We start from the raw sequence: 24,580 nt of genomic DNA, 5'->3' as shown, positions 1-24,580 counted from the left end.
GTGCAAGCACAGAGAGGGGAAACATCTTGCCTGAGATCTCAGTAGACACCTGCAGAAACAGGAATTGAGTGTAGGTCTTCTAGATTTTTTTTTTTTCTTCTCTTTTTTTTTTTTTTTTTTTCTCCCCTCCTACCCTAAGCTGCCAACTGGGGAAAATCCCTGTTCTCTGCAAGGATCAAGCGTGTGTCATCCTAGCCTTCATTTGCCTGACCCCTGTTTTTGTCCCTTTTTCATAACAGCATGGCGCAGGCTTTAGTTCTTCACAAGGGAGATGCTTTTACCCGCTCCATGTGTGATAAAGTGCTAAAACCGTGCTGTAAGATGTCAATACTTAAAGTTTACATGAGTTCAAGGGGAGACTGGAGAAATTCACGGAGGAGAAAGCCATGAAAATTATTAAATGCAGAAACATGACTTCTGACTTGAGAAGTTGCTGAACTGTAAACTGCACAGGGAGATGTTTTTGGAAGAAGTACCATTTTCTGTATTTGTATTCTCAGCTCTCTGAATTCGGCTGTTGTCAAAAGCAAGCTCCTGGGCAAGATGGATCTTGGCTCTCACTGTGTGCAGTGGTGTTAAAATTGCAACTCCTTCCCTTCTAGCAATTGCTTTTACTATTAGTTGTTCTCCACGTCCTTTTATAGATGGACCCGACGTGAAGAAAGTTTGCAGAGAAGCTACGAGATGGTTTGGGCAAGGTTTTCCTGCTCCTTCCACATTGTCGGCACTTAGGAAAATGTTTTTAAAACAAGTCGAGGAGAAATGAAGCTGTGCAAAAATGCCTCACCGTCAGCATTCACACCTTTCATTTCTTAACCCCTGTAATGCTGTTTTAAGAGCAGTCTGTGTTGTCTGTGGGTAGGTGGTCAGGGCCTGTGTGTGCTTTCCTCCGGCAGTCACATGTGGTTCTGGGTGTGGGTTTTCTTACTTGAGGCTTCATGGTATCAAAGCGTCAGGAGAAAGCCAATCTTCTAGTCTGGGAGACATTGCTAAAATTTTGAGGTTTAGTCTTTCTTTTTTTTTCTTTCAAAATTCTCTATTGGTTTACAGAGGCATGTTGAATATAAGTGACACTTTTATTCAAGAGGGAGAGAGGGCTTGATTATATCGAACGAAATACAGTCTTTAGGCTCCCTCTGGTTAGAGTGATGTTTTCAAGTGGGGTGTGTTCCCAGATATAAATAAAACTGAACATGGCCCTGCGAGAGAAACTCAAAGCTTTTTATCCTGCCTCCTCCTTTCTCCTCCACTTTTTCTGGTGCTGATTTTATAACCAGGCTAAAAGTTCCTGGTTTTTACAACATAACCATAAACATAATTTAAAATTAGTGCTCCCATGGAAGAGATGAAATACAAAATGTGATAGCTGGAGAAGTTAAGTCCTTGAATGTTGCTTAGGTTTTGGACATAAGAGTGGAAGGGGGGAACGTTTGTGTGAGAGACAGTGAGAGCAAGTGTTAGTGTGATCTTTCAAGTATCCATTATTTATTTGTGCTAGTATTGAACACTTAATATACTGCCAGACATTTTCAAGCCTGTGTCACATATCTGCATATATAGATGTAAAAGGAATTTAAAACAGAATTGGAGCAGAAAACTCATAAATTACAAGAAGCAACATTGGAATAGCTCTCTATTTAAATCCAATTTGTTTTGAAAAAATGCATTTGAATTTTTGACAACCAATAGGAAGCCTTAAGTATATTGTAATTTTAAAAAATCTTGTATATTAATGAGGAGAACCAAGCAGGATGTATTTATAAACATTTTTTAAAAGTCGATCTGTTGAGCTTCTGGATTTTTTTCAATAAATACATGGAACAAGTGCCATGCTAAATCTATTTCTGGCAACGGTAGCCTTTTATGCAGAGACCAAGGAAATCATTACTAATGTCAGTGTATTTGAGCAGTTTATCCTTTTCCCTTTATAGCTAAGGGTTAAAAAGCATGGAAACCCCCCCTTTCTTTCAATGATATAAACTGGGCCAAGATCTGCTAGGTCTAAAAACTTAGTGGGGTGCATCTATGTTACCATTAATTATTGCTGTTAAATGGAAAATGTTCTCCTAAAATACTCATCACAGAATACTTAACTTGTAAAGATTACTTTAGAGATAGTACTGCTGTTATTTTTTCATTCTAGAAGTGCTGATATGAATTAATTAGAAAGGCGGAGGAATGTGTAAGAATTGGAATAGAAGTGTGGTAAACTGCAGTCCCATAAGTGATTATAGGTATCAGCGCTTCTTCCAGTCATGGTAAAAATGAAGTGCAGTGTTTATTATGAAGGATATGTTTGACTACAGATGAATCTTCTTTAACAGTGACCAACCAAAAGGCATTAACCTCTATAGAGGGACATTGCTGCAGAAAAACAATTGGCCTGTTGGTCTAAATGAAGATTTCTGTATGCTGATTTAAATCGTGATTAGAACTAATGATTTTAAAAAAATTGTTCTAATTCACCTACCCTGTTTGCTCTGTGCACTCAATTAATTTGAGCCCTTTCCTAGTGCTTTTGTGTCTGTATGAGAGGTAGGACAAAGTTTACAGCAGCACCTAAGGAATTTAAGAATGTCTTAGAATATCATAGTCTTCCCATCCCTGAAATAGCTTAGGACGACTGGGAAATTTTATTTGTAGACTCTTGATTTTTAAAAGGCTGGTACAACTCGTAAAAGACTTAACAGAAAATACAGAAAAGCATCAGACTAATGAACCATGAAAACAGAACCTTGTTTTAATTTGTGTAACTTTTTAATTCCCTAGTTGGCAGAAGGGGAAAAATAGTTCCCGATTCCTGAAACAGTGTGTTCATGTTAATGTGTTGTTAATCAAGTTGTACGCTCTGCCTTAACTGCTCTGTTCTCTCTTAGAAGTGTAGGGCTAAAACTTGTTTCCACTGAGATGAGGTGAATTTCTATTTGGTTTCAGAGACTGAGCCATCCCTATGTTGTTCTGCTTGTGGTCATGCTGGAATAAGCCCATTAAAAGCCCATTTTCAAGGGTTTTTTATTATACGCGAGCACATACCAGATTTGAAAACATATTTGGGGGCGGCAACAGCTCCCTATTGCAAAAGATAAAACATCAAGCCTAAATCCGAATGGACACTAGGAACCTTTATGTGTCTCTGAATTACTTTCATCTCTTCATCGCTCCATTAATGGGTATCCCCACAGACCATGTAGTGCTTTCTCGGCTTCCCTTACGTTTGGGTTTATTCTGCCAATTGCCTGCTATTGTCAGCTAATTGGAGTGGAAATGATAAATGCGAGCGGTGTTCCGGAGCTGCCAAGTCTACTCACTTGGCAGCCAGTGGGTGATGCTGGTAATTGTTACCAAAAATGTAATTGCTCTGGATTTCAACAAAGCAGCCTGGTGTATTCCTCCTCCGAGACATCCGATACCTGCCTCTCCTCAGTTGTCTCCAGGGACTTGTGAAGTAAATCCCAGCCGGCGTCCATGTCGGGGACTTGGGCTGGGGCCCGTTGGTGCATCGCTCCCAGCGCAGCGGCAGCCCCTCTCCCCGGGCTCCCCAAAGTGTCTGGCGGCCTGGGGATGGCCCAACCCCTTGGAAAGTTAATTCCATGAGTTTTACTGGTTCCTCATAAAAGCAGGAGAGGTAATTAGTAGGGTACACGGTAAGCAATAACAACCACCTTGTTTTCAGCATGATGGTTAGAATTTCTAGCTTGATCCCTGGCTAACATGACGGCTCCAGCTGTAGATTGCTGTTTTCACCCTGCTCAGTAATTGCAGCAGTACCACCAACTACATGACGAGCTTTATAAGTCTGGCGTGCTACAGAGGACAATCCAGCATCCAGTGACATTTTATGGATTGACTGAATATTTTCATGAAGCCGTAAGAATTGGAAGGGGGCTGGGGGGAGGACACAAACCAGCTGTTGTATGCTTCTTATTTCCACAGTCACTGCACCAGAATAGAGCATGGATTGTTATCTAGTGTGATGATATCCCGTGTTAAGTGGCATCTGATCAAATTACTGAGGCTTTTTACATATTAATAGCAGACTCCGATTATTTTTGATTTGTTGGGCTTTTTTTTTTATGTTGAGGTAGAGGAGGAACAGGTGCAGCCGCATGAAGTTATGATAGCCAGTCAAAAAAGCCACGGTCAAAGAGATTGAGGTCTTTCTGTGCTTGGGTTAATGTGACAGTGTGGCAACAGCAAACCATGAGTGCTCACAGCTGCTCTGAGCTCCCTCTTCTGCGCTTGTGTCTGCTCTTTGTCTCTTCAGTTTATTCTTTGCTTCAACCCTCTGTTGCTTTTACTGCTGGTTGCTTTCTTGCTTCCCTCTCTTCTTAGCCTTTTCTTAATGTGCAGTTCTTTTGCTCTCTCTCTCTTGCCTTTTCCTGAATCCTCATCAGTATTCTCCAAACCCATTACGTGCTTGCACTGTGCTCTTGTGTCTTGGGTTTTATTGTATTTCGTCTTGTGTCTGGGTGTCTGCAGGCTCTAAAGCTTTGTGAGTGTATCTTGCTTTTTTGGCCCCTGTTCTGCAAACCTACCAAGTAATGTAGATATCACTTCTTGCAGCATGGCATTTTAAAATTCCGTTGAATTAGGTATCATTTCTTCTTTTGATGTAGGGAAATCCAAAGAATTAATAAATTATAGTGGCACTACTTGGCGCTTAAGGAGTGCTTTCCATCTTCAGAGTGCTCTGTGCGCAGTATTTCATTATTTATACTGTTAATTATATTAGTACTTGTAAGGAAATAGCCCCTTAAGTTGTCGTTGATAAAAGTACACTCTTAACAAGATGGGAGTTCAGTGCTTAAATTGTAGCAGATAATTTGTCCACTGAGATACGGTGCCTTGGAGAAGATGTAAGGCGGATTTACAGCAGTTCTTCAAGTGTCTACCTGAAAAGTCTTGCTTTATATTTAAAACAGTAACACCTGGGAGCTTTAAAGTGTCCTTGTAAGTGCTGGATGAATACTAAGGAAGCCTTAAAGCATGCAGGACAGGTAGGTGGGATCTTAATTTTGCAGCTAAGTGATTAGTATCTCAGTTCCTGTATGCAGAGTGACTTAGGAGCCTTTCATATAATACTGGATCTCTGTCACTTGAACACGTTACTCCATCTTGGGTGGATTGAGATCTCACTGTTAGCTAGGGGCAAAACTGAGAACATTCTTAAACTGTTGGCCTGTGTTTGGTTGCCTTAGAGATAGTCACATTTGAAATGAAAGAAACAAAAAGAATAATTAAAATACTAACAGTGTGCATTCTCCAGGTCATGAGAGCTCTAAATACACACCAATAAATCTTTTTATGCTTTTCTGTATTAGCAGCTGTCAGCTACACACGTCCATGTAAACAGGGAACAAATTAAAATTAGTTTAAAATGTGGTCCTAAAATAGTCAGCGCCCAGGAATATCATCAAAAGTAGTTGTTGCAATAACCTCCCAGTTCTTTTATATATTTCCGCCATGTGTACGTTTGCTGCTTTTGTCTCCCATCTCAAAGGAATTAAATGGCCTTGCGCTTCAAATGGCTCAGAGCCAGAGTGTTGCATTTTGCTCAATTTGCAGTGACTGTAACATTCAGACGTTTGGTAGCATCACAGAGAATAAAGCCCCCACCTTTCTGTAGAGAAATCAGTAAACGTAATTGTTGCCAGACTTTTCAAATTTGAGTTTAGGTCTGTTGCTCCATAGCCAGGAATAAACTGAAAGTTGAACTGTCAAAGAGCTGAATACTGAGACCCAGGAACTGCACGGAAGACTCTCATATCTGAAAAATCAGGTAGTAGTTTCCTGACTATTAACTAGATTCTGAATTCTTAAAACCTCTGCAGAGATGTGCCAGTTCTGATCTGGCAAATGGAAATCACTGACGCATGCAGATGCTTCCAGGCGTCTGCCGGGTGGATTTAGAAAAAGCTGATTTGGAGCAGACAGGAACCAGCCTGCCTAGACTATAATAGAAAATAGGGAAGGAGAAGACCAAAGAGAGAGTTTTCTTATCAGAAACTTGAGCATTTAAGTCTCAAAATGTGAGTAAGGGTGGCTCTGTGCTGACCTCTTGCCATGTCCTTTGCCCATTATTCTACTATGGCAATATTTCTTTTTCTTTTTTTTAACTAAGGAGAGAGGCCACAGGGGGAAGGTTTAGGAGAGCCAAGTGATGGGACACTACATCTGCTCTCTCCCTTTCCTCTCCCAGTGCTTACCCGGTGGTTGGCTTCGGAGAGAGCAGCCTCACCCTGCATTGAGCTGCCACTTCTAAAATGCAGGCTGCTTTTCACTGTTGACATCGCTCTCACGCAGATTTTCTCCTTTGCCACCCACTGTTTTGGGATTCTCCTTCCAGCTGGAAACAAACAAGCAAAGGAATGAATAAATAGATAAATGGTTTCGTCAAACAGATTAAACGTCACTTTTTGCCAGTGGAAAGATATTAGGAGTTCTGGGTATTACCGTGGTTTTAGGAGTCTTAGGGTGGATCTGAGTATGATAAAGGTTTGTTAAAGAGAGCAGAATGAGTTAACTGTGATGTGCGTGTTAGCCAAAGCTTGGCACCCACATAACTTAACCTGAATTTATTCTGTAACTGCACCGTGAATCTGCTGGCAGAGATGAAGTCAAGATTCCTGTCGTACAGCCGCAGCCACGTGTATGCGAGAGGAGAACCAGCTGTGTTACCAGGGCAGAAATTGCCATCTCTCTTTGTCTTGTTGACATCTTGCCCCAAGGGGCTATACACTTAAGTGCCACCTCTTGCTGTTACTAAGGTTAGCGTTGCCACCATCAGCACGTTAACAGAGGATCTCCCTACACTTCTGATGCTGCCGGAGTGTTTGTTACCTGTGCGTGAACCTTGCCATGGGAGAAGAGCACAGTTTGATATGAATGAAATGCTCTTGTAAAGCAGTGAAGAGACGCAAGGATTTGTTGGCAGTATTTTGTTGGCAGTATTTTCAACAGCAAGTTTGCTGATGATACCAAACTAGGAGGGGTGGCTGACACCCCGGAGGGCCGTGCTGCCATCCAGCGAGACCTGGACAGGCTGGAGAGCTGGGCAAGGAAGAACCTCATGAGGTTCAACAGGGAAAAGTGTAGGGTCCTGCACCTGGGGAAGAAGAATGTTAGGCACCAATACAGGTTAGGTGTGGACCTGCTGGAGTCAAGTTCTGAAGAGAAAGATCTGGGGGTCCTGGTAGACAGCAAAATGACAATGAGCAAGCAGTGTGCTCTTGTGGCCAGGAAGGCCAATGGAATCCTGGGCTGCATAGGGAAGAGTGTGGCTAGTAGGTCGAGGGAAGTCATTCTCCCCCTCTACTGTGCACTGGTGAGGCCACAACTGGAATTACTGCATCCAGTTCTGGGCTCCCCAATTCAAGAGGGATAGGGAACTACTGGAAAGAGTCCAGCGAAGGGCAACGAGGATGATTCAAGGATTGCAGCATCTCCCTTATGAAGAAAGGCTGAGAGAGATGGGACTCTTTAGCCTGGAGAAGAGAAGGCTGAGGGGAGACCTTATCAATGCTTATAAGTATCTGAAGGGTGGGTTGAAGGAGGAGGGAGCCAGACTCTTTTCAGTGGTTGCCAGTGAGAGGATGAGGGGCAACGGGCACAAGCTGGAACATAGGAGGTTCCACTCAAATACGAGAAGAAACTTCTTTACGGTGAGGGTGACAGAGCCCTGGAACAGGCTGCCCAGGGAGGTTGTGGAGTCCCCTTCTTTGGAGATTTTCAAGACCTGCCTGGATGCAGTCCTGAGTAACATGCTCTGACATGCTCTGGGCAATCCTGCTTCAGCAGGGGAGTTGGACTAGATGATCTCTATGGTCCCTTCCAACTCTAAAAAATTCAGTGAAATTCAGTGAAATATTTCTGGTTATCCCGCTGTTTCCAGGTTTGCACTCTTGATCCAGCGTCATAGCGTAAGCCATTTTGCTTTGACAAAAAGCACATTTTCAGAGGGGAGGCAACTGGCCTTTTCTGCTCAGCAGTTGGCCCTGGATTCAGAATGGGTCAAAGAAGAGAGAACCTCTACCAGTGCTCTCTTCCAGTCACTCAGGTGTGGCGAAACCTTGTCAGACACCTACTAATGGCCTCTCCCCGTGGCTTGCACAGCCTGGTTTGAAATACACCACATTAAGTTTTCAGAAGAGCACAGCAACCAGCAGCTTCTGCGTAAGTGCCTGAGCAAGTGGCCAGATTTTTCAAGATTTTTTTGCTCTCATTAAGCAGTCTAATGGGCCTTTAAGGCACATTTCAGTCTTTTATCATTATGCTTAACATTTTTAGTAGTTAGCCCTAAATGTGTTCTTAGTAGTAAACTGTTAATCATCTTTTCATATCTTGATTTGCCTAAGTTGTACTTTGCACTGTGAGTCAATTGACTTACTGGAGTAAATCCCTACATCATGTAAATGAGTAGCAAAATCTGGTGTTCTTTCAAGTCAATTAAAAATATGGCTTAATGGCTTGGATAGTGGCTGTCTGTACGACACAGGAAAATTTCCTGTATGGCGTAAATTTAGAGTAGTGTACGCACAGGGGCTGTCTAATGGAAAGGAGTTGTTTAGATGAGAAACTGATCTTCCTCTTTCCATTTTCTTTTGGTGGATTTAACTGAAGGCTTTTAAAAACAGGTAATTAAATCTGAATGTAGCAGTTGTATCATTCAGAGTACCTCAGTACGTAGTTACTGGTTGGTTTTTTTTGACTGCCGGAGAAAGGATACTTAGCTTGGATGAAGGGACACTGCAGAAGAGCTGAGTGCAGGCAAGACATTTTCATAGGAAGTGGGGTGACAGACAGACTTGGCTGCTTCTCTGGGGTGCTGCTGATGCTGTTTGATACCAGGATGGCTGGAAGCCAGTGTTCAGGAATAAAGAAGGCTTTGTTTTCTAAGTATCCTACTGGAAGTAATGAGTCCAAAGTGGCTGCTCAGACCTTGGAGAAACTGGTGGGAGGGAAGGAGAAGCCTGGCAAGTGTCCAAGCAATGGGTTGAGGGCCTGAGCTGCCTTCCGAAAGCGTGGTGGCGGCGTGGGATCATGACCTCGGCATGGAGGGAATGGAAAGGGGTCAAGCAGGGGTGGTGAAAACCCTTGTGAATTAGCTGTGCGTGTTCCAGTTGGGTTCACTGATCGAGTGGTGGCGACAGCTATTTCCAAATCTGTTGGACTGTCTGCTTGGTCAGAGTCCCCTTCATGACGTTTTGGAATAAATGTGACCAGGTAGAGCCTGTTCATACCTGGCCATGCATTCAGAGGTTTTGATTAAATCAGTTTAATTGCATCTTAGGCTCTTCAGACCTCTCCTTCCATCTTACAGCCCTACGTAGTGAGCACACAGTTTACATCATGGTTTTGACATGAAAACTTTCTATTTCCGTGACCCTGCAGACTGAAAATTCTGAATGTTACGTTCAACAGCTCATTGGGATTCAGGCATGTCAATATTTACCTGCATTCCCCATCAGCTCACGGGGTGCTGTACGGTGCCACTGCTGTCTGTCCAGGAGTGGGTCAGCCTCAGGGCTGGCTCAGCTGCCTCCGCACAAGCTGTGGTCATAGCAGTAGCTGCAGTTTGGACAGCCTGAACTTGATTATGGAGAAGTTTCCCAGAGATGCTATGATCGCCTTGAGTGTATTGGAGGTTAAGTCCTATCGATTATCTTGCCATTGGAGTTGATTATTTGCTGTGCATGGCCTTGTCTTTCCACTGCGTGTTCGATCGAACAAATAATACCAAAGTTGTGCTTGGTAAGTGTGTGGGAGGTAGGGGTGGTCTGTTGCAGACTTTACTCTTCCCGTCTTTCTATATTGAGCTATTTGAGCCATTTGCAGTTGTGTAAATTAGCAAACGCCTTGTGCTGTGTAGGTCTAGTTTAAAACTTATGTTTATTTGCAGAATAACACAAGTTGGAAGCCAGATTCTTGCCAAGACTGCCATTGCCACAGCAGTATTGTCACCTGTGAACCTATCGTCTGCACACACCCTCAGTGTGACTTTCAGAAGGTAAGGGGCTGCAACTGTCCAAATGGCAGATGACCCGTTCTGTGTGGTGGGAGAACTGTCACATCACTTCGGAGTTCCCAGCCTTCCCCCGCTTTAAACCCCTGGAATAGTTGTATCTCAAAATGCTCGTTGGGTTCCCCCACACTGTGTCACATGTAAAGCAATGGTGGGAGCAGTTAGGGTAGTTGTTTCTACAGTCCCTATGGAAGCAAAGCTCCTCTTGGATTAAGAGGTACACAAAAAGAGGATGCAGCGTGAGATATTCCCCTGGAGAAACTGGTAGAGGTGAGCTGGCTGCTTATCTTTGTACACTGCAGTGACAGCTGCTCTATCAACCTTCTGGGCTCCCTTCTGGGCTCAGCTGCCTCCCTGCAGCTCCCTTTGAACCCGAGGGTCTGATTCACAGCAGGATTTGGGGGAAGCAAGAGGGAGAAGTGAAATCCTGTTTCTCTTCCCAGGGTGTGTGTGACTGCCCAGGGTCAGGCACGGTGTCTCTGCCCTTTCACTTCTCATTGATGCAAACCTGTGCGGGAAACACACAGGCAAAACCCAGCGTGTGAAGCCTTTGTCTCCTTTGCCACACTACAGCCAGTGGCTTGGTGTTGGGACAGCTTGCAGGCTGCCCGTGCCCCAAGGGCAGCCTGGTCCCCAAAGGAAGCCCTTGAACTGGGTTCGGAACTCCCAGCATGAGCCCAGCTTTCAGTTCACCCTTCATTTGAACGTGGAGCTGAATGTCCCTCAAACATGCAGATGGACGCTTTCCACTCTGATGAACAAAAACAGAGCTGAGATTGTCTTGTCTTTCAGTTTCTTCTGCCTTGTGATGGTTGTTGAGCTTTCATTGTCTCCTGTTTATATTTCTCCATCTGAGCCTTCATTAATGGTTACAGCTAATTGCCCATGGAATTGGTCTTGCATTAGCATCTGGATTACTGGGGTAGTATGCGTGAATGACAATGAAAATCAGTGTTTTAAAGAGGCACTGCCAATATAATTATATGGCTTTATGAAGCAGGTTAAAATGTTTTCCAATGTGACAGCATTAACAAGGAAATAATTTTGTTTCTTACCGGTTTTCCCTGTTATTATCACTGTGTATTGATTAAAGGAAGACTGAAATACTAGCAATTTTTATGCTAAAGAGGAGAGAAGTGAAAAAAAAAAGAGTGCCGTTATGGCACGCCGAACAATGAGTGGACTAGATAAGATGTTGTTGTTCATTTTATGAAATTGGATAAATGAAAAGGTGGCAACTTTAAAGCTCATAAAGGGAAATAGATTTATAGTGTGAAATGAATCTGACTCGTTGACACAAGTAGCCTTCAAGACAAAGGCTTCAAGTGTTCCATAAAGGTCTGGCCATTTAAATGTTGAAAAGGATCATGAAGGATCTCAGAAGGAAAAATTCTCATCGTCCTTCAAGCATAAACAAACCACTAATGAACAAGGTCAGAAATCGCCATCCGTATCCATGGTTTATTTCTTGTCTGCTTATTATGAGATTTATGCTAATATTGCTGATCTTGTTTACAGCAACAAGGCATAAACAAAACCAGGCAGTCTTTGCAAAAAGCATACCCAGTGGTGTTCTAAAAATTTGTATGTAAAACCTACTGCTGTGCATACCGAATGCTTTGAGTAGGTGGAAAATCAGCAAACATTATTTCTTTTGTGTGAATCAAAACAAACCAGCAACCAAGAACAGTTTTGCCACAGCAGGATCATGGTTGAATAGGGTTTAATGGTTTAAGCTAAATGAAATACTTAATTTTGTTTCCCACCTCTTAAAAACCATGGCTTGAAGGAAACCTTGAAGTGAGAAACTTTTTTCGGTTTGAAAAATCAAGATGTTTCTTTTAGAAAACAGAGAAAGAAAACTTGTGACATTTCAAATGATTCTGGTTGCTTTTATCATACAAATAAAGAAGGAAAACGTAAGACAATTTTTTGGCATCGCAGTGTCTTCATTTTTTATTATAACAAAAAAAATGACGACTCCCTTCTGAGCAGGAATCGCTTACACAATGGCTGTGCCCTTTCAAAGTAGAAAGGATGGAATATGTCTCCTGAGAAACACCGTTGCAATGTTTTGAAGAAAGTAACCTCATGGATAAAATTTTTCTACATTTCACTTCGTGAACCTGACATGTTCTCTGGTTTTGGTTTTCTGTTTTCTCCCTCTCCAGCTCTCCCGCTCACATCAGTAAAATTGGTACCTTTTATTGTTATTAGCTGTGTATTTTTGTGTATTATACAGCAGACTGATGTGCCACCTCTCAACAAAGGGGTCTGGTGTAGCAGCATTACATGTTTCACTTAACACGTTTCCTCTCTAAACTGACAGCACTGGCTCCAGCAGGGTCCTGTGTCTTTACCTTCGTGTTAAAGTCTCTATTTCATGTGAACTGCTTATTGGATTCTTGTATCTTTTTAGGGAGAAGTGCTCCAAATAGCGCCTAACAAGTGCTGCCCTAAGTGTGCCTCCCGAGCTGAAGGATTTTGCCAGCATGAAGGACGGATCCACAGCGTGAGTCCTCTGTCCTGTTCCGTGGCAGGGACAGTCCTTTCCAGTTTTCAGATCTCTGTTTGGGTCATGTCAATGCTTAGCTGACATGCGGGAGAAGGATAGTTCATCAGGCTTACATTCTTTCACTATCAGATAATGTAATATAATGGGAGTTTGGTTGATGGGGTTTGCAAAAAGGGAATTTTCCTGAGCAATAGTGTGTCCTGGTTGGCTTAAGGGGAGAAACTTTACTACTCATTCATTCACTTTGCTGTTTTTTTGGATGATTGAGACAACATAGTAATGTTAGGAGGGGAGCAAAGTACATTGAACTTGACGTATTAGCTGTCCTGAAAGAAGGCTTTTCTCTCAGCCGCCATCTATGCTGGTAGAGATTGATTGCTGCTGTACATTTTGTGATCCTGAATTATTCAAGAAGCAGGTTCTAGGATGTGGTTTCACCTAGGGAAGCTGAAAGGCCAAAACAATAAGAATAAGTGTCTACAAATAAGAAAAAAAATTAAGATTAATGGGTACTAGTTAATGAATCATGTCAAACAATAGGCAAACAGAAAAATGGCTTAACAGTGAACCCAAGTCCTATGTCTGGTCTCTTAAAGACTTTTCTGTTTGACGAGAGGCAAGTCAGGTCCAAATCTTAAAAAATATGCTAAAATGCTCAGATACATTTGAATATCTGGACACCTGAGATGCATGTTGTGACCTTCTGTTTCAGCGTGACCATCATGAATCTGTTATGAGCTAGACAAAGACTGTAATAGGAGGGATAACACATCCATCCTCTTCTCTTATTTGTGCCTTTGATTTGGGTGATACTATGTTATATCATACACCATTATATTTCTTCTTCTTGTTGCTGTTGCTGCATTTCTCTGTGTTGTATTTTTGGTGCAGCTTTTGTCTTTTGGCTCTCTGTAAGCCTGTTCTTTGGGACACAACTCAGGTGAATGAGTAGGCATCCCCACAGGGATTATAGGCATATTTGTACCTAAAGTCATACGTCACACCCCAATTCCACTGTGGGGTGGTCATCAAACCGTATTTTTGTCAGCACAAAGTCTCAGTGTGATGGTTGGCACAGATTTCCTGAAAGAAGAAATTTTCTCTTTTGTCAGTAAGCCACTGTAATGCTTTATGCTTGACCTTCATTCTACAACTATCTAGCTAGCAACACTGGTCATAGCAATAGCTCCTTCAAAGAAAATCTGTATCCACTACCTGGCATGAGCCTTTTTACTCCCTGCCTAATTCAATATTGCATATTTTGTAAAAATTAACATTCTCTAGACAACACTCTAGAGAGCATTGCAATACACCAGCATGCTGCTTCTTGGGGCCAATTTTTTCCTCACCATGCCTCAGGGTAGAGGTACATGTTTCTGCATTAATGAATAATCAAATCTAATGAGATTTTAGTGAGGTTTGTTAAGTATGTTGGGTGGATGGTGTTCACCTGACCACCTTGTGGTCACATGTGCGTTGGGGCCCATGTTGAGTATTTCTCTAAAGAAAACACGCCTCTAAATTTAGAATTTGCCCTAGAGAAGCTGTAGTGGAGAGGGTATCCAATAGCCTGGGTCTTTTGCAGTGGGTTGTTGCTGGATGCCACTCTGCAACAGGAAGGAAAATTAGGCTGATCGCCAGGTTTGCTACTTTACCAGTATTAAATTACTTTTTGCCCCAACTGTGCAGCCAGAAATAAGGACTATCATGTGGGCCTGCAAAAGAGTGAAGTTAACACTAGTCTAGTGGGTCTTAGAAAGGAGAAGATATATTTAAAGGTCTCATTGGCAGCTGGATTCATGCCTGTGTTTTCTGTGCCTTTGGTTGTGTTGTGCACTGCAGCACGGCACGCAGTGGGCCGGCTCTGGATGTGTCCGGTGCTCCTGTGCCCATGGGAAGGTGAACTGCAGCCCCATGACATGCCCAGCCCTCACTTGTGGACGAGGGGAGCTGCAATACACTGCTCAGGGATCCTGCTGTCCCAAATGCGTGGGGCTTGGCGGTGAGTATTGCATGTGAATGCGACACTGTCTGGCTTCAGTGATCCGAGCAGTCGGTCACTGGAAATCTCATTTTAGTCCCAAATCTGGAAAGCTTTTCTTTTCTTGTTCAGTTCTGTTGGGAAGACACTGGCGTCAAGTGTGTCTCTTAATTCTCTTTATGTCCTGCTACCATATTCACATTTTTAACTACTTCATCCATAGGCCAAGAGAAAGTGATAACCTTTAAGCAGTGAGCAGATGTGCCTAATAGGTCCTGATTTTGGAGACTAAAATCTGGAAAAAAAATGCAGATATTTCCTATGTAGTGAGGGTACCTTTGACACTTGCAGACTCGGACTGCAAGTTCCAAAAATGCCTGAGCTATTGGATACCTTTTCTCATAGAAGTCCAGTGGGACAAGTGCATCCAGAACTCTTAATTCACAAGTCTAAAGCCCTTGAAAACTGGTGGAATTGTTACTGTCTTTGCTTGCTTTGACAAACGAGAATTTTGAATTCTGAGATGCACAAAGTCTGTATTTTAATTATGGATGACGGAAACAGATTAAAGGGCACTGGAAATTACTCACTGTTTTCATGTCTCTTAGAGCCTTGCATCTTTGATGGACACTTGTTCCAGGATGGTGAGGACTGGCGCCTTGGTCGGTGCTCCAAATGCATCTGCAGGGACGGCACAATTCAGTGCTTCACAGCTTCCTGCCAGCCTCTACTGTGCAGCCAGGTCAGCACCCATCGGCCGTCTGTCTTTCCCTTGGCGAGAGCCACTTCTCGTGCAGGTGTATAAATTAGCAGGCAAATCTTCTGTGTGACAAGTGGGCGATTTGGAGGAGGGAGTTTTGGTGTGTGGAAATGATGTGGAGTGGTGGTTAAGTCTGTCCGTATACACCTGCTGTCTGTCTCTTCCCCCATGTCTTCTTTCCCCACCGTTTTACTCTTATCATGCCTTTGCTGGCTAATTAAGCACAAATAAAGAAACTGCTTTTTGTTTTATACTAAAAAAATTATGTAGGTTTGTTCAGGAAATGTTTTTATTTCTGTGAGAGAACGAATGAAAACACAAGATTTTTAATGGGGGTTTATCTTCACAAATTTCAGTGTTTGGTTTGCAGCTGAAAAGTTTGGGTTGCTGGTCTTGTTTACTTTTTTTTTAAATGAGAACTCTAAAAATACAATTGAAAGTAGTCAAATGTGGATGAAATTCCCCTTTTGACTTAAAGAGTTTAGAAATACAAGACAACTTCAGCTGAAAGAAAAGTCTAAGATCAGTATTCCCTTATGTGTACTTGTGTTTAGAAATCAACGAAGTCCAAGTTTAGTCCAGTTGAGGTAACCGGGACATTTCTGTTTCCAAGGTCTTTGCTGTGGACAAATGATGAGTTCTCAGCACTTGTGCAGTGATCAACCCAACCAAAACACTACAAGATTATGTACAGTGTTAACACAGGGGTTAGTAAAGGCAGCAAACTATACACAGTACTCCACACTCTGTACAAGTGACTGAATTTTTTAAATCCTCTTGGTTATATTGGAAGTGCTTAAGGGTGTGACTTTGCTCTTTGGATTTCTTTCCATTGGGCCCATTGTACCAGTTTTCTTGGGCACCCTGGTTTACTCCTTTACAACAGCATGCCATGCTAAGTAAGTGCAGGAACTGCCTACCTGGAAATGTTTTAGGGCCTGCTGTTTCCCAAGTATTTTTTAATCTATTTACCATGCTCCAATGATGAATCCAGAAGCTCCCTTGAAATGTTGTCTCTGGCTGAGCACGCTTCCCTATAGCACTGAGGAAAACAAAAGCAGTAGTTATAAACTTTTTTCCCTGTTGATGCTTACCAAGCTTTCTATTACTGGACCAGATGTTTGTGCAATTAACACTTTTTTTTTTATTTTAATAGAAGGAAAACCCACCTGTTTCTGTGCATGCTAATTGTGTTTTGCTGTGTCCTGAGATACACAATTAGTATTTGTTGACTAAGTACTATGCATTAAACCAAATTTATGCATGCTTTAGATTTCTCCTTTCCACTCCAAATGGACTGATGTTACCTGCTGACTGATTGCACTAATGTTTAATCAGCTAATCATTAGGATTTAATTTGTGGAAACAGAAACGACTGTGTTGTTGCTGTGATGTGTCTGAGAATAGTTGGCTGACAGCATCCAAGTTAACGCAGCAGAAAGCCAATTCTGACGGTGTTCCAGATATTTCCTACCGAGGTGCCCGGTGGAAGGGACATTAGCAGGATGTGCAAGGATCCTGGTCTGCTCTCAATCATACCTATCATTTTCTTGCATGTGCCTTTATCTCTGTCACTTTCTTCATTCTCCACTCCCTGTCAAAAGCAAATACATAAATTCTCCCAGTATTAAGCTCTCATCTTCCATCTTTCAGATAACTGTGCCCTTCCCTGGGTCCTGAAGGAGAGGAACTTCAAAAATACTCGTTGCATGGAGGAATGTACTTGAATGTCCCACCACATATCCCACCAAAATCTATGAAAGAATTCTTTTAACTCTGCTGGGAAATCTATCGATAACTTTTTTTACAAAGTCTTCCACTCTTTCTTTGAAAGCTAGTGATTTGACTAACAAAGCAGATGAGGTAATAGTGCTTAGCATTTCTACAGTAATTTCAGTCCACAAGTCAGTCTTCTGGTCATCCTGAGTGTCAGTCCAGCCCAAACCACGACACTGAGGTGGCTGGAGGGAGGTGCTCGTGAACAATACTATTCCAAATTGTTGGATGTACATGAAATTGCAGCAGGGGAATTACAGACGCATTTTGGATGGTTGGAGTTGAGGCATGCAGGAACTGTTATATTGATGTGAAGTGCCAACCTATTCCAATGTGATTTAAATCAGTCATAAAAAAGTTTAAATTAAGGTAATCCAGCTTTAAGCATGATTTAACACCCGTACAGACAGTTATGCTGTATGGATTTAACTAAAGCAGTGCAAATGCTTGAGAGATGGCGAGTGTAAATCACACATTCAAAGCCTCAAAATGTGGCAGTACCAGGAAAACAACCTCTTCTCTCCTCCATCTCATGCTTTACTGTGCTTCTCTACGTAGCTTTATATATACTTTTTCTTTCTCTTTATATCTGTGTACCTGAATATATGTACTTCATCTTATGCATGTGTGCGTGTGTCTGTCTTTAACCACATCTATATACCTGTCTATGTATTTGGACCTCAATTGCCATCCAAAGAAGCCTAGAAGATGAGATGAAGGAAATATTTTTCTGTCTAGCTTTCTCCACTGATCTCGTGCTGTGAAGCCTGCTTCCAGATATTGGAGCCAAAATGAAGCCTTGAGTGACTGTGGGTTATCACACAGATACTAAACGCCTGGAATTCCAGGCAGTGATGCTGAGCCCCATGTTAACTGTTCATCCTCTTATTTTACCTGTCTCTCCTGCTTTCTGTTTAGGATGAAGTTATGGTTATGCCTCCTGGAAAATGCTGCCCAGAGTGTGTTCCAAAGCCCTGCTCGGTGTCGGGAAGAGTGTACCAGGTAACCTTTGATGAGCCACACTGAAAGGCAGTTGTTCACATGTTCTGGCACAGTTCTCTTTCCCTTCTCTGTGACATGAGCCTTTCTGCCAGCCCTGATAGGTTAGTACAACTGTTGCTTTTTTTCTTCCTGGAAAGCCAGAAGAGTTGAAAGAAATGAGGACTAGATAAGAATTTGCTGGCAAGCAGAAAGGTAGTTTGCAGGGTGAAGCAGATTAGGCACTTTCTTGTCACACTTTTTTGAAGGAGGAAGCAGAAAGCACTGGTGAAGGTCAAAGTATTTATAGCTTCCATTGTATCATCTGGAATTAATTTAATGCATTGTTTAATGAATGTATGTAGGTGGGATTTTCTGTTGATGATTATTTTTTGCTAAGAGTAGTAGTTAAGGCCTTACCAATGTCACTAGCTTACAGTGAATGAGAAATACACACCACAGTGTCATCTAGACGTCATACCTCTTCTTCCTCTTTGCTGATCATGTAGAGATAAGCTTTTTTTAAAGAAAAGTTTATTACCAGATGCAGACATGCAGAAGGAGCCATCATATTCCATAAGCAGCACAGATTTCTGGGAAGAATGCAGTTATTTATGAAGAGTGCTTAACAATTACATACATGTTCTTTTTGAACAGCATGGCGAACAGTGGAAAAAGAATGCCTGCACTGCATGTGCTTGTCACAGAGGGGAGGTCAGATGTCTGAGAGAGACCTGTGACTCTATTAACTGTGAGAAGGTAGTTAAAAATCATTCACCTCTGATCTCCTGGCTGCACATGTCACTGTGCCCATACCAGCGAGTTCAGACAGTCCTGCTCAATGGTTGCTGATGTTTTGTAGGGGGAGAACAAATTGCAGCGTCCTGGGAAGTGCTGTGAGGAGTGTGTGTCTTCCAAGGGAAGCTGCTTGTATGATGGCACTGTCAGGTACCACAGTGAGATGTGGAATATTACTCGCTGTGACTTCTGCATGTGTGATGAAGGGCAAGTCACTTGCCAGGAAGCAGAGTGTGCCACAGTGGAGTGTGCCAAGGTAAGAAAGATTTTATTCTTTCAGGGTGTATCTGTCAAGTCTTCTGACTGGTTTTTCCCCCTTTTTTCTCGACTGACATCTTCAGACACTTAAGGAACCTGCCCATCTCTCAGAGCTTGTTTTGTGCAATTACCTCAAAAACACTTTTCAGGAAAGGAAAGTAAACTTTGGATTTTCCATTGAAGGTTAAGTGCTCAGTAGACTTGTATTGTGAAGCAAGCCAGTGTGAATCAGTGACTAATTTAACTTGGATTCCCTCCCACACTGTTGTCTGCCTGCTAAAATGGAGAGTCAGACACCCAGAGGTTTCAGTGACCACCGGCTTTACCAGGAGCTGAACGTGGGGAGAGACGTACAGGTCAGAGGTAGTTAAAAGTTTAAGAAATGTTCCTTCTGCTTTCATTCTGTATGCTACAGGGGACTTCAGTAAGGTAGTTGGATATGGAAGTTGGGGTTCCACTTTTCTCCTTTTTTTCCGTGCCATTCTTGGCATGGGAGTGAAGCTGGTAAGGCATTTTATTCCCAGCGCTGTTTACTCCAAAAGTAAATCTCCCCCCAAGGTTACGTTACATTTGCTCTATAGTGGATGTGAAAAGTGCATTAGATCAGGTTGAATGCTTCACTCACAGACAAGTATTTTTTGAATTGCATTTTTGCAATGGGATAAGACTTCTGTGGTGTTTGTCACTACATCTGTTTTAATTGGTGGGCTAATATGTGCTTTATAGCTACTAGCCCACAGTGTCAGTGAAGAGAAGGGAGGGAATTGTAGCCTTCTGAGTTTTCTCTCTCAGTGGCAATGCTTTTCTGGTGACCGCCTGCGTGCTAAATCTTGAGTAGCAGCACCCTTGTGTTGTGTCTGAAGTCCAGCCAAAACCTGGATATAATGGGTTCACTGGATTAGATTGTTTTAATGAGTGTTCAAAAAAGTGAGAATCCACACACGGTGTCCCAAGTGATGATCATGCAGAGAGGATGTATCTAGGAATAAAAGCGCGTGCTTCTTCATCTGAGATTCTGCCCCATAAATAGCAAAAATCCATTGAGTGTGGAACCCAAACTCTTGTCACTGGTGTAGTACTGCTGATGATCCTCTAACCTTAAACTGCACGGAGGGATTTTGCTGGGTGGAAGATCGTGGTTGTCATAAAATCTTGTACGCTTGCATCTGTTTCAGTCAGCTTCCTGCATGCTTATGGCTGTAAATTGGATCATTTACACTGATGATGATGGCATACTGTCATGGCTCAGCAGGGTGAATTATTTAATATGCATGCTCATATCTTGGGTACTGACAAAGAATCCATTATTCAGAAAAGCCAGGGATATTTTACACAACAATAGCTGAAGATGTTAATGTGTAGGGTTCAAAACTGGGGAGTTAAAAAGTGTGCAGCATTATCACTCGTCTCTCAATTTTTCAAACTCAGGCTCTCGCAAGTAACCACCCATCTAAAAGCCTGAGAATCTAAAAAAGTGGTATTATTTGTCAGAGTATGAACCGCTGCAATTTTGAATTGAATGAAACATGATTGCTAGGAGGGCAAAAGGAGGACGACTGCCCTTTGTTGTAGACAAGAGTTATGGTCCCACTTGATAGAAGGTATTTGCCCAAGGTTTTATTATTCTGCATGGCTTTCCTTAAGATAAACTAGCTTCCTCAAGTTATGCTCAGTCATAGTTTACCTCAATAGTATAAGGTGTGTATTAATTAATGACAACAAAATATTTATTCAAAAAGCAAATACAAGATTTCCTTTTTCCTTTGCTTTTTCCATTTTGAGTTGCAGGTCTGTTTTTTAGGCACCTGCATCAGAGCTGATGTGAAGCTAGGAGCATTTGGATCCATCTCTTCATTAAGGCATTATTAATTTTCTGGTCACGTCGTCCTATTTAAAGTGTAATGAGGCCACAGATACGAACTACAAATCCTAGACAGCTCGACATAGTATAGCAGCATTACGTGAGGGTAGGGTAGAGGTTTAGCTTATAAACCCTTTCAAACAAACCTGTCCAGCAAACTGTCAAATGAAAGTGTCTGGTGATTCTGACCTAATCTTCTAAAAGCCATTTTCAGCAGGTTACTGATGAGCTAGGAATACAAGTTATGTGGCAGGCTGGGATAGCTATGGATGTGGGTGCGCTCAACCAAAACCACTCAAGCTGTCAGATCATCAAATAATCCTGCTGGAGGACTTGCCAGCACCCCAGCTACGTAAGCCACTCATGATGATGTTCAGAGGAGGATGGGTCGTGGGTGCTGCAGCCTACCCGAGCAGGTTGGCAATGGAGCGTTTCTGCTGGCAGCCCTGCCAGCCCTAGAAACTACAGAATCGGTTAAGGGAGAGCCTGCAGGGTGCTGCATGGTTACCGTACAGCCCCTAAGCCGCAGAAGTCTTTCTGATATTTAGAAGAAATGGAGCCAGGGTGTTGAGAGTTACGGATGGTGCATGTGGATGTAGGTGTGTATGTGTTTGAGAGAGAAGGCATAAAACATTTTTTCCTCATTTCTGCCTCCCAGTCCATCACGGCCTTTCAATGTTCTCAACTGGAATTTGATTAATCTCTCTTCAGCAAAGCCACAAGTTATCTCACATAACTTCTCCCTTTTCTGACTCTTGGCAGAACAGCACGGTTTCGTATTTTTTTTTTTTGGCTAGGCAGGCCATTTTCCATGGCTATACACCATTTCCTAGTGTGTGTTTCTGTGGGTAGATGGGGACGTGGGCAGGGATGGGGATGGGATAGTTTACAGTACATAGTAGTGACATGGGATCCAACCACTGTCAAGGGCATTTTGAAGATTTAAGAGCAAAAATCTATAGAATTAGCAGAGAGGGGTTTAGGCTGCGTGTGGTCCTCCATGACTAAGAACCATACAGTTTCTCCTCTCTTACCCATTCTCAGAAATGCATGAGGGTTGCCAGAGCATGGCCTGGCTTAGTTGTTCTACCTTGGTGAAACTCACAGTGACCAGTGCTGTCATGGCCCTATCTATGTCTAAAGTAATTCACATACACAAATTGGTGAGCGTGCCAGTGTGGCACAGTGAAATATGTCCTGCAGTGACTGGTGGCACAGGTGCCCAGTGTGTAAATCAGCAAAGCTATTTGGTAAACTTGGCACTTGGCTGAATTTTGTGAGCCATCAGAAGAAAGCAGCAACACGCTGAAATGGAAACCAGTGTGAGCTGTGTGATTTCATTGGGTATGTGAGCGCCTTGCAGACATTTAACAAGCAGTCATGACTTCTCTGTTTGTCACAGGTAAATGATCAGCCCGGTTGCAAAGTGACGAAGATTATGCCCACTGAGATTTGGGAGGGGGATTAACACTGACATTTTTGATTTAATGGGCATAGGTTAAACAAGTGCTCAGTGCAGATCAGGACCAAATCTAATTTAGTTATTCATTTGTAACTTTTTAATAGTAGTGGTTTTGTATACATATGTCTGTTTTCTGACCAGTATGTATTACCTCGCCTATGTTTACGGTGTGTAAGAATCTGGTCGAGAAAACCTACTCAGGTCAGAAAATCAAAGCTGTTTCTCTTGAACTGTGTCCTGGTTCCCTGTGACAGAGTCTCCCTCTTTTCTAAATACTCAGCTTTCACTTGGGCACAAAAACTTGTGATGAATTAGGGCACTTTACTCCCATCTCCTGCTGCTAAATTCTTATCTTCAAACTGAAGTTATTTAAGTGGATTTTGTGCAGTTGTACAGTTGTAACAAAGAGCAAGGTTTTTCCGTCTGGGATAAATAGAGAATGTGGTTTGAAATTCTCTTGGGGAAAAAAAAAAGAACATTCAAAATGAAGGTAAGTTTCTATGCATTGAAATCTTGACAGTGGTCTAGTAAAATCCTAGTCATCTACAATAAAAATATGGCATTCCTATTCTTTGTACTTGCAGTGGATTATATTGGGGGGGGTCTCTCTGTGGGATTTAGGGGTGGAGTAATGGCCTTATCACTGAATTCTGTGGCCTTTTCTGTGGTTTGTTCTGCAACTGCAGTATTCACTAAGCACATTTTTGAAACTGTACCTACAGAGATGAAGTAGGATAGAGAGAAGATAAGGTGAAATTAGATATTGAAGATTGCATTCCAGGGCAAGAGCTGTTCTGCCTCTGCATTCCACAGTATTTTTGGTGATGATGTTTCCATTTGAATTGTTGCAACCTTTCTTTTCACAGGGTGAAGAATTAATTCGCTTAGATGGGAAGTGCTGTCCTGAATGTATCTCAAGCAATAGTTACTGTGTTTACAAAGAACATACCAAAGCTGTGAGTATCCTGGTACTTTGGAGCATGTAGTCGTGAGTTCTGCTTGTGAAGGTTTGGAGAAATTGACTCTCCTACTCAAGTTCTAAGAAGAGTATTATTTGCTAGTGTAGCAGAAAAATAATCTATTAATATTGTCTGCAGGTTGCTTTGACAATTTACAGAACGCACTTGTTTATAATGTATGCATCTGCTGCAGAGTTTAAGTTTGCCTTGCTTTCCTTTGTGCGGTATAATCAATCATCTCCCTTTAATATTTAATCTACATACTCATAGGTTTCCTGCAGATCTCATGGAGTTAAAGATGCCTGACTAATCCTATAAAGTAAAGGCTACAGAGCTGTGGCAACATATAGCTATGGATCCCACTGATTGTAATTTTTACTGCAACAGGAGTCCATTATTTTATAAACATTTTCAAGGAACTTTCCTCCTGAAGTTAAATAGAAAGGAAACATCAACTAGCTTGGTTGAAATATGCCAATATAGTGGACTTTTCATTGCTCTGACAGATGAGGACTGGAGCTAATCACTGCTGTTTGCCAACAGATGTGAGAAATTGGAAGTTTCATACTATTTTTGTTGTGGTTTTTTTTAATGCAAACACTTCCCTTTCCTTCCTTAGATCTCTCTAACCCAAGTGAGGTAAAACATATTAAGGTGTCAGGTTTAATCCCGTTTGTGCTTTATCCCTTTTAAGAGAGGAACTGGCACGAAAATGTCACGGGCATTTAAAATCCTTGTTCTCTCTTTTCTGCCTTTTGACTTCCTCATGTGGTGCCAGCAGAGCCCCAGCTGCTGGGGACAGCTTCGGTGGCCTTCTGAGCAAAGCCAGGGATGGAGATCGCAGGAGGGGAGCAGCGGGTGCAAGATCTCTTCCCTCCATCGATGAGTAAAAGTACAGGTGTCAGGTTCAATGGGTGGTTTTGAAGAAAGCCGATGATACCTCTTCATCTCTGTGGTGTTTCAGCCAGTCCTCGGTGATGGAAAACAAGGCAATAGAAGAGAGGAGGAGAGGAAATAAAATGCTGTGAAGGTTAGAAATAGATTTAGTGTGACAAAAAGGTCATTATGCAAAGAGATAGATTCAGACAGAGGACAGATCACGGGTATCCATCTGTTCAGATAGAGAGCAAATTCAAGCGCTTGTTAGCAGGCTGTGAAAAAGAAGTGGACAAGTGAGGCAGCAAAATTTGGGGACAGGAGAAAATGCTGAG

At 42.3% G+C, this 24,580-nt stretch overlaps 1 protein-coding gene across 1 annotated transcript in view; it reads left to right on the top strand.

Annotated features, from left to right (window-relative positions):
• The window catches only part of FRAS1 (Fraser extracellular matrix complex subunit 1), a 175,063-nt gene that overhangs the window by 53,518 nt on the left and 96,965 nt on the right, over positions 1–24,580 (top strand). The window contains exons 4-12 of the mRNA XM_074154995.1: positions 9,899–10,006; positions 12,441–12,533; positions 14,379–14,538; positions 15,126–15,259; positions 17,972–18,055; positions 18,689–18,790; positions 18,894–19,085; positions 23,277–23,370; positions 23,989–24,023. Of these exons, the coding sequence (XP_074011096.1) occupies positions 9,899–10,006; positions 12,441–12,533; positions 14,379–14,538; positions 15,126–15,259; positions 17,972–18,055; positions 18,689–18,790; positions 18,894–19,085; positions 23,277–23,370; positions 23,989–24,023 (1,002 nt within the window). The remainder of the gene's footprint in view (positions 1–9,898; positions 10,007–12,440; positions 12,534–14,378; positions 14,539–15,125; positions 15,260–17,971; positions 18,056–18,688; positions 18,791–18,893; positions 19,086–23,276; positions 23,371–23,988; positions 24,024–24,580) is intronic.

Source organism: Numenius arquata, chromosome 10, assembly GCF_964106895.1.
Source record: "Numenius arquata chromosome 10, bNumArq3.hap1.1, whole genome shotgun sequence".
NCBI lineage: Eukaryota > Metazoa > Chordata > Aves > Charadriiformes > Scolopacidae > Numenius > Numenius arquata.
This window is presented reverse-complemented; position numbering and strand designations above follow the sequence as displayed.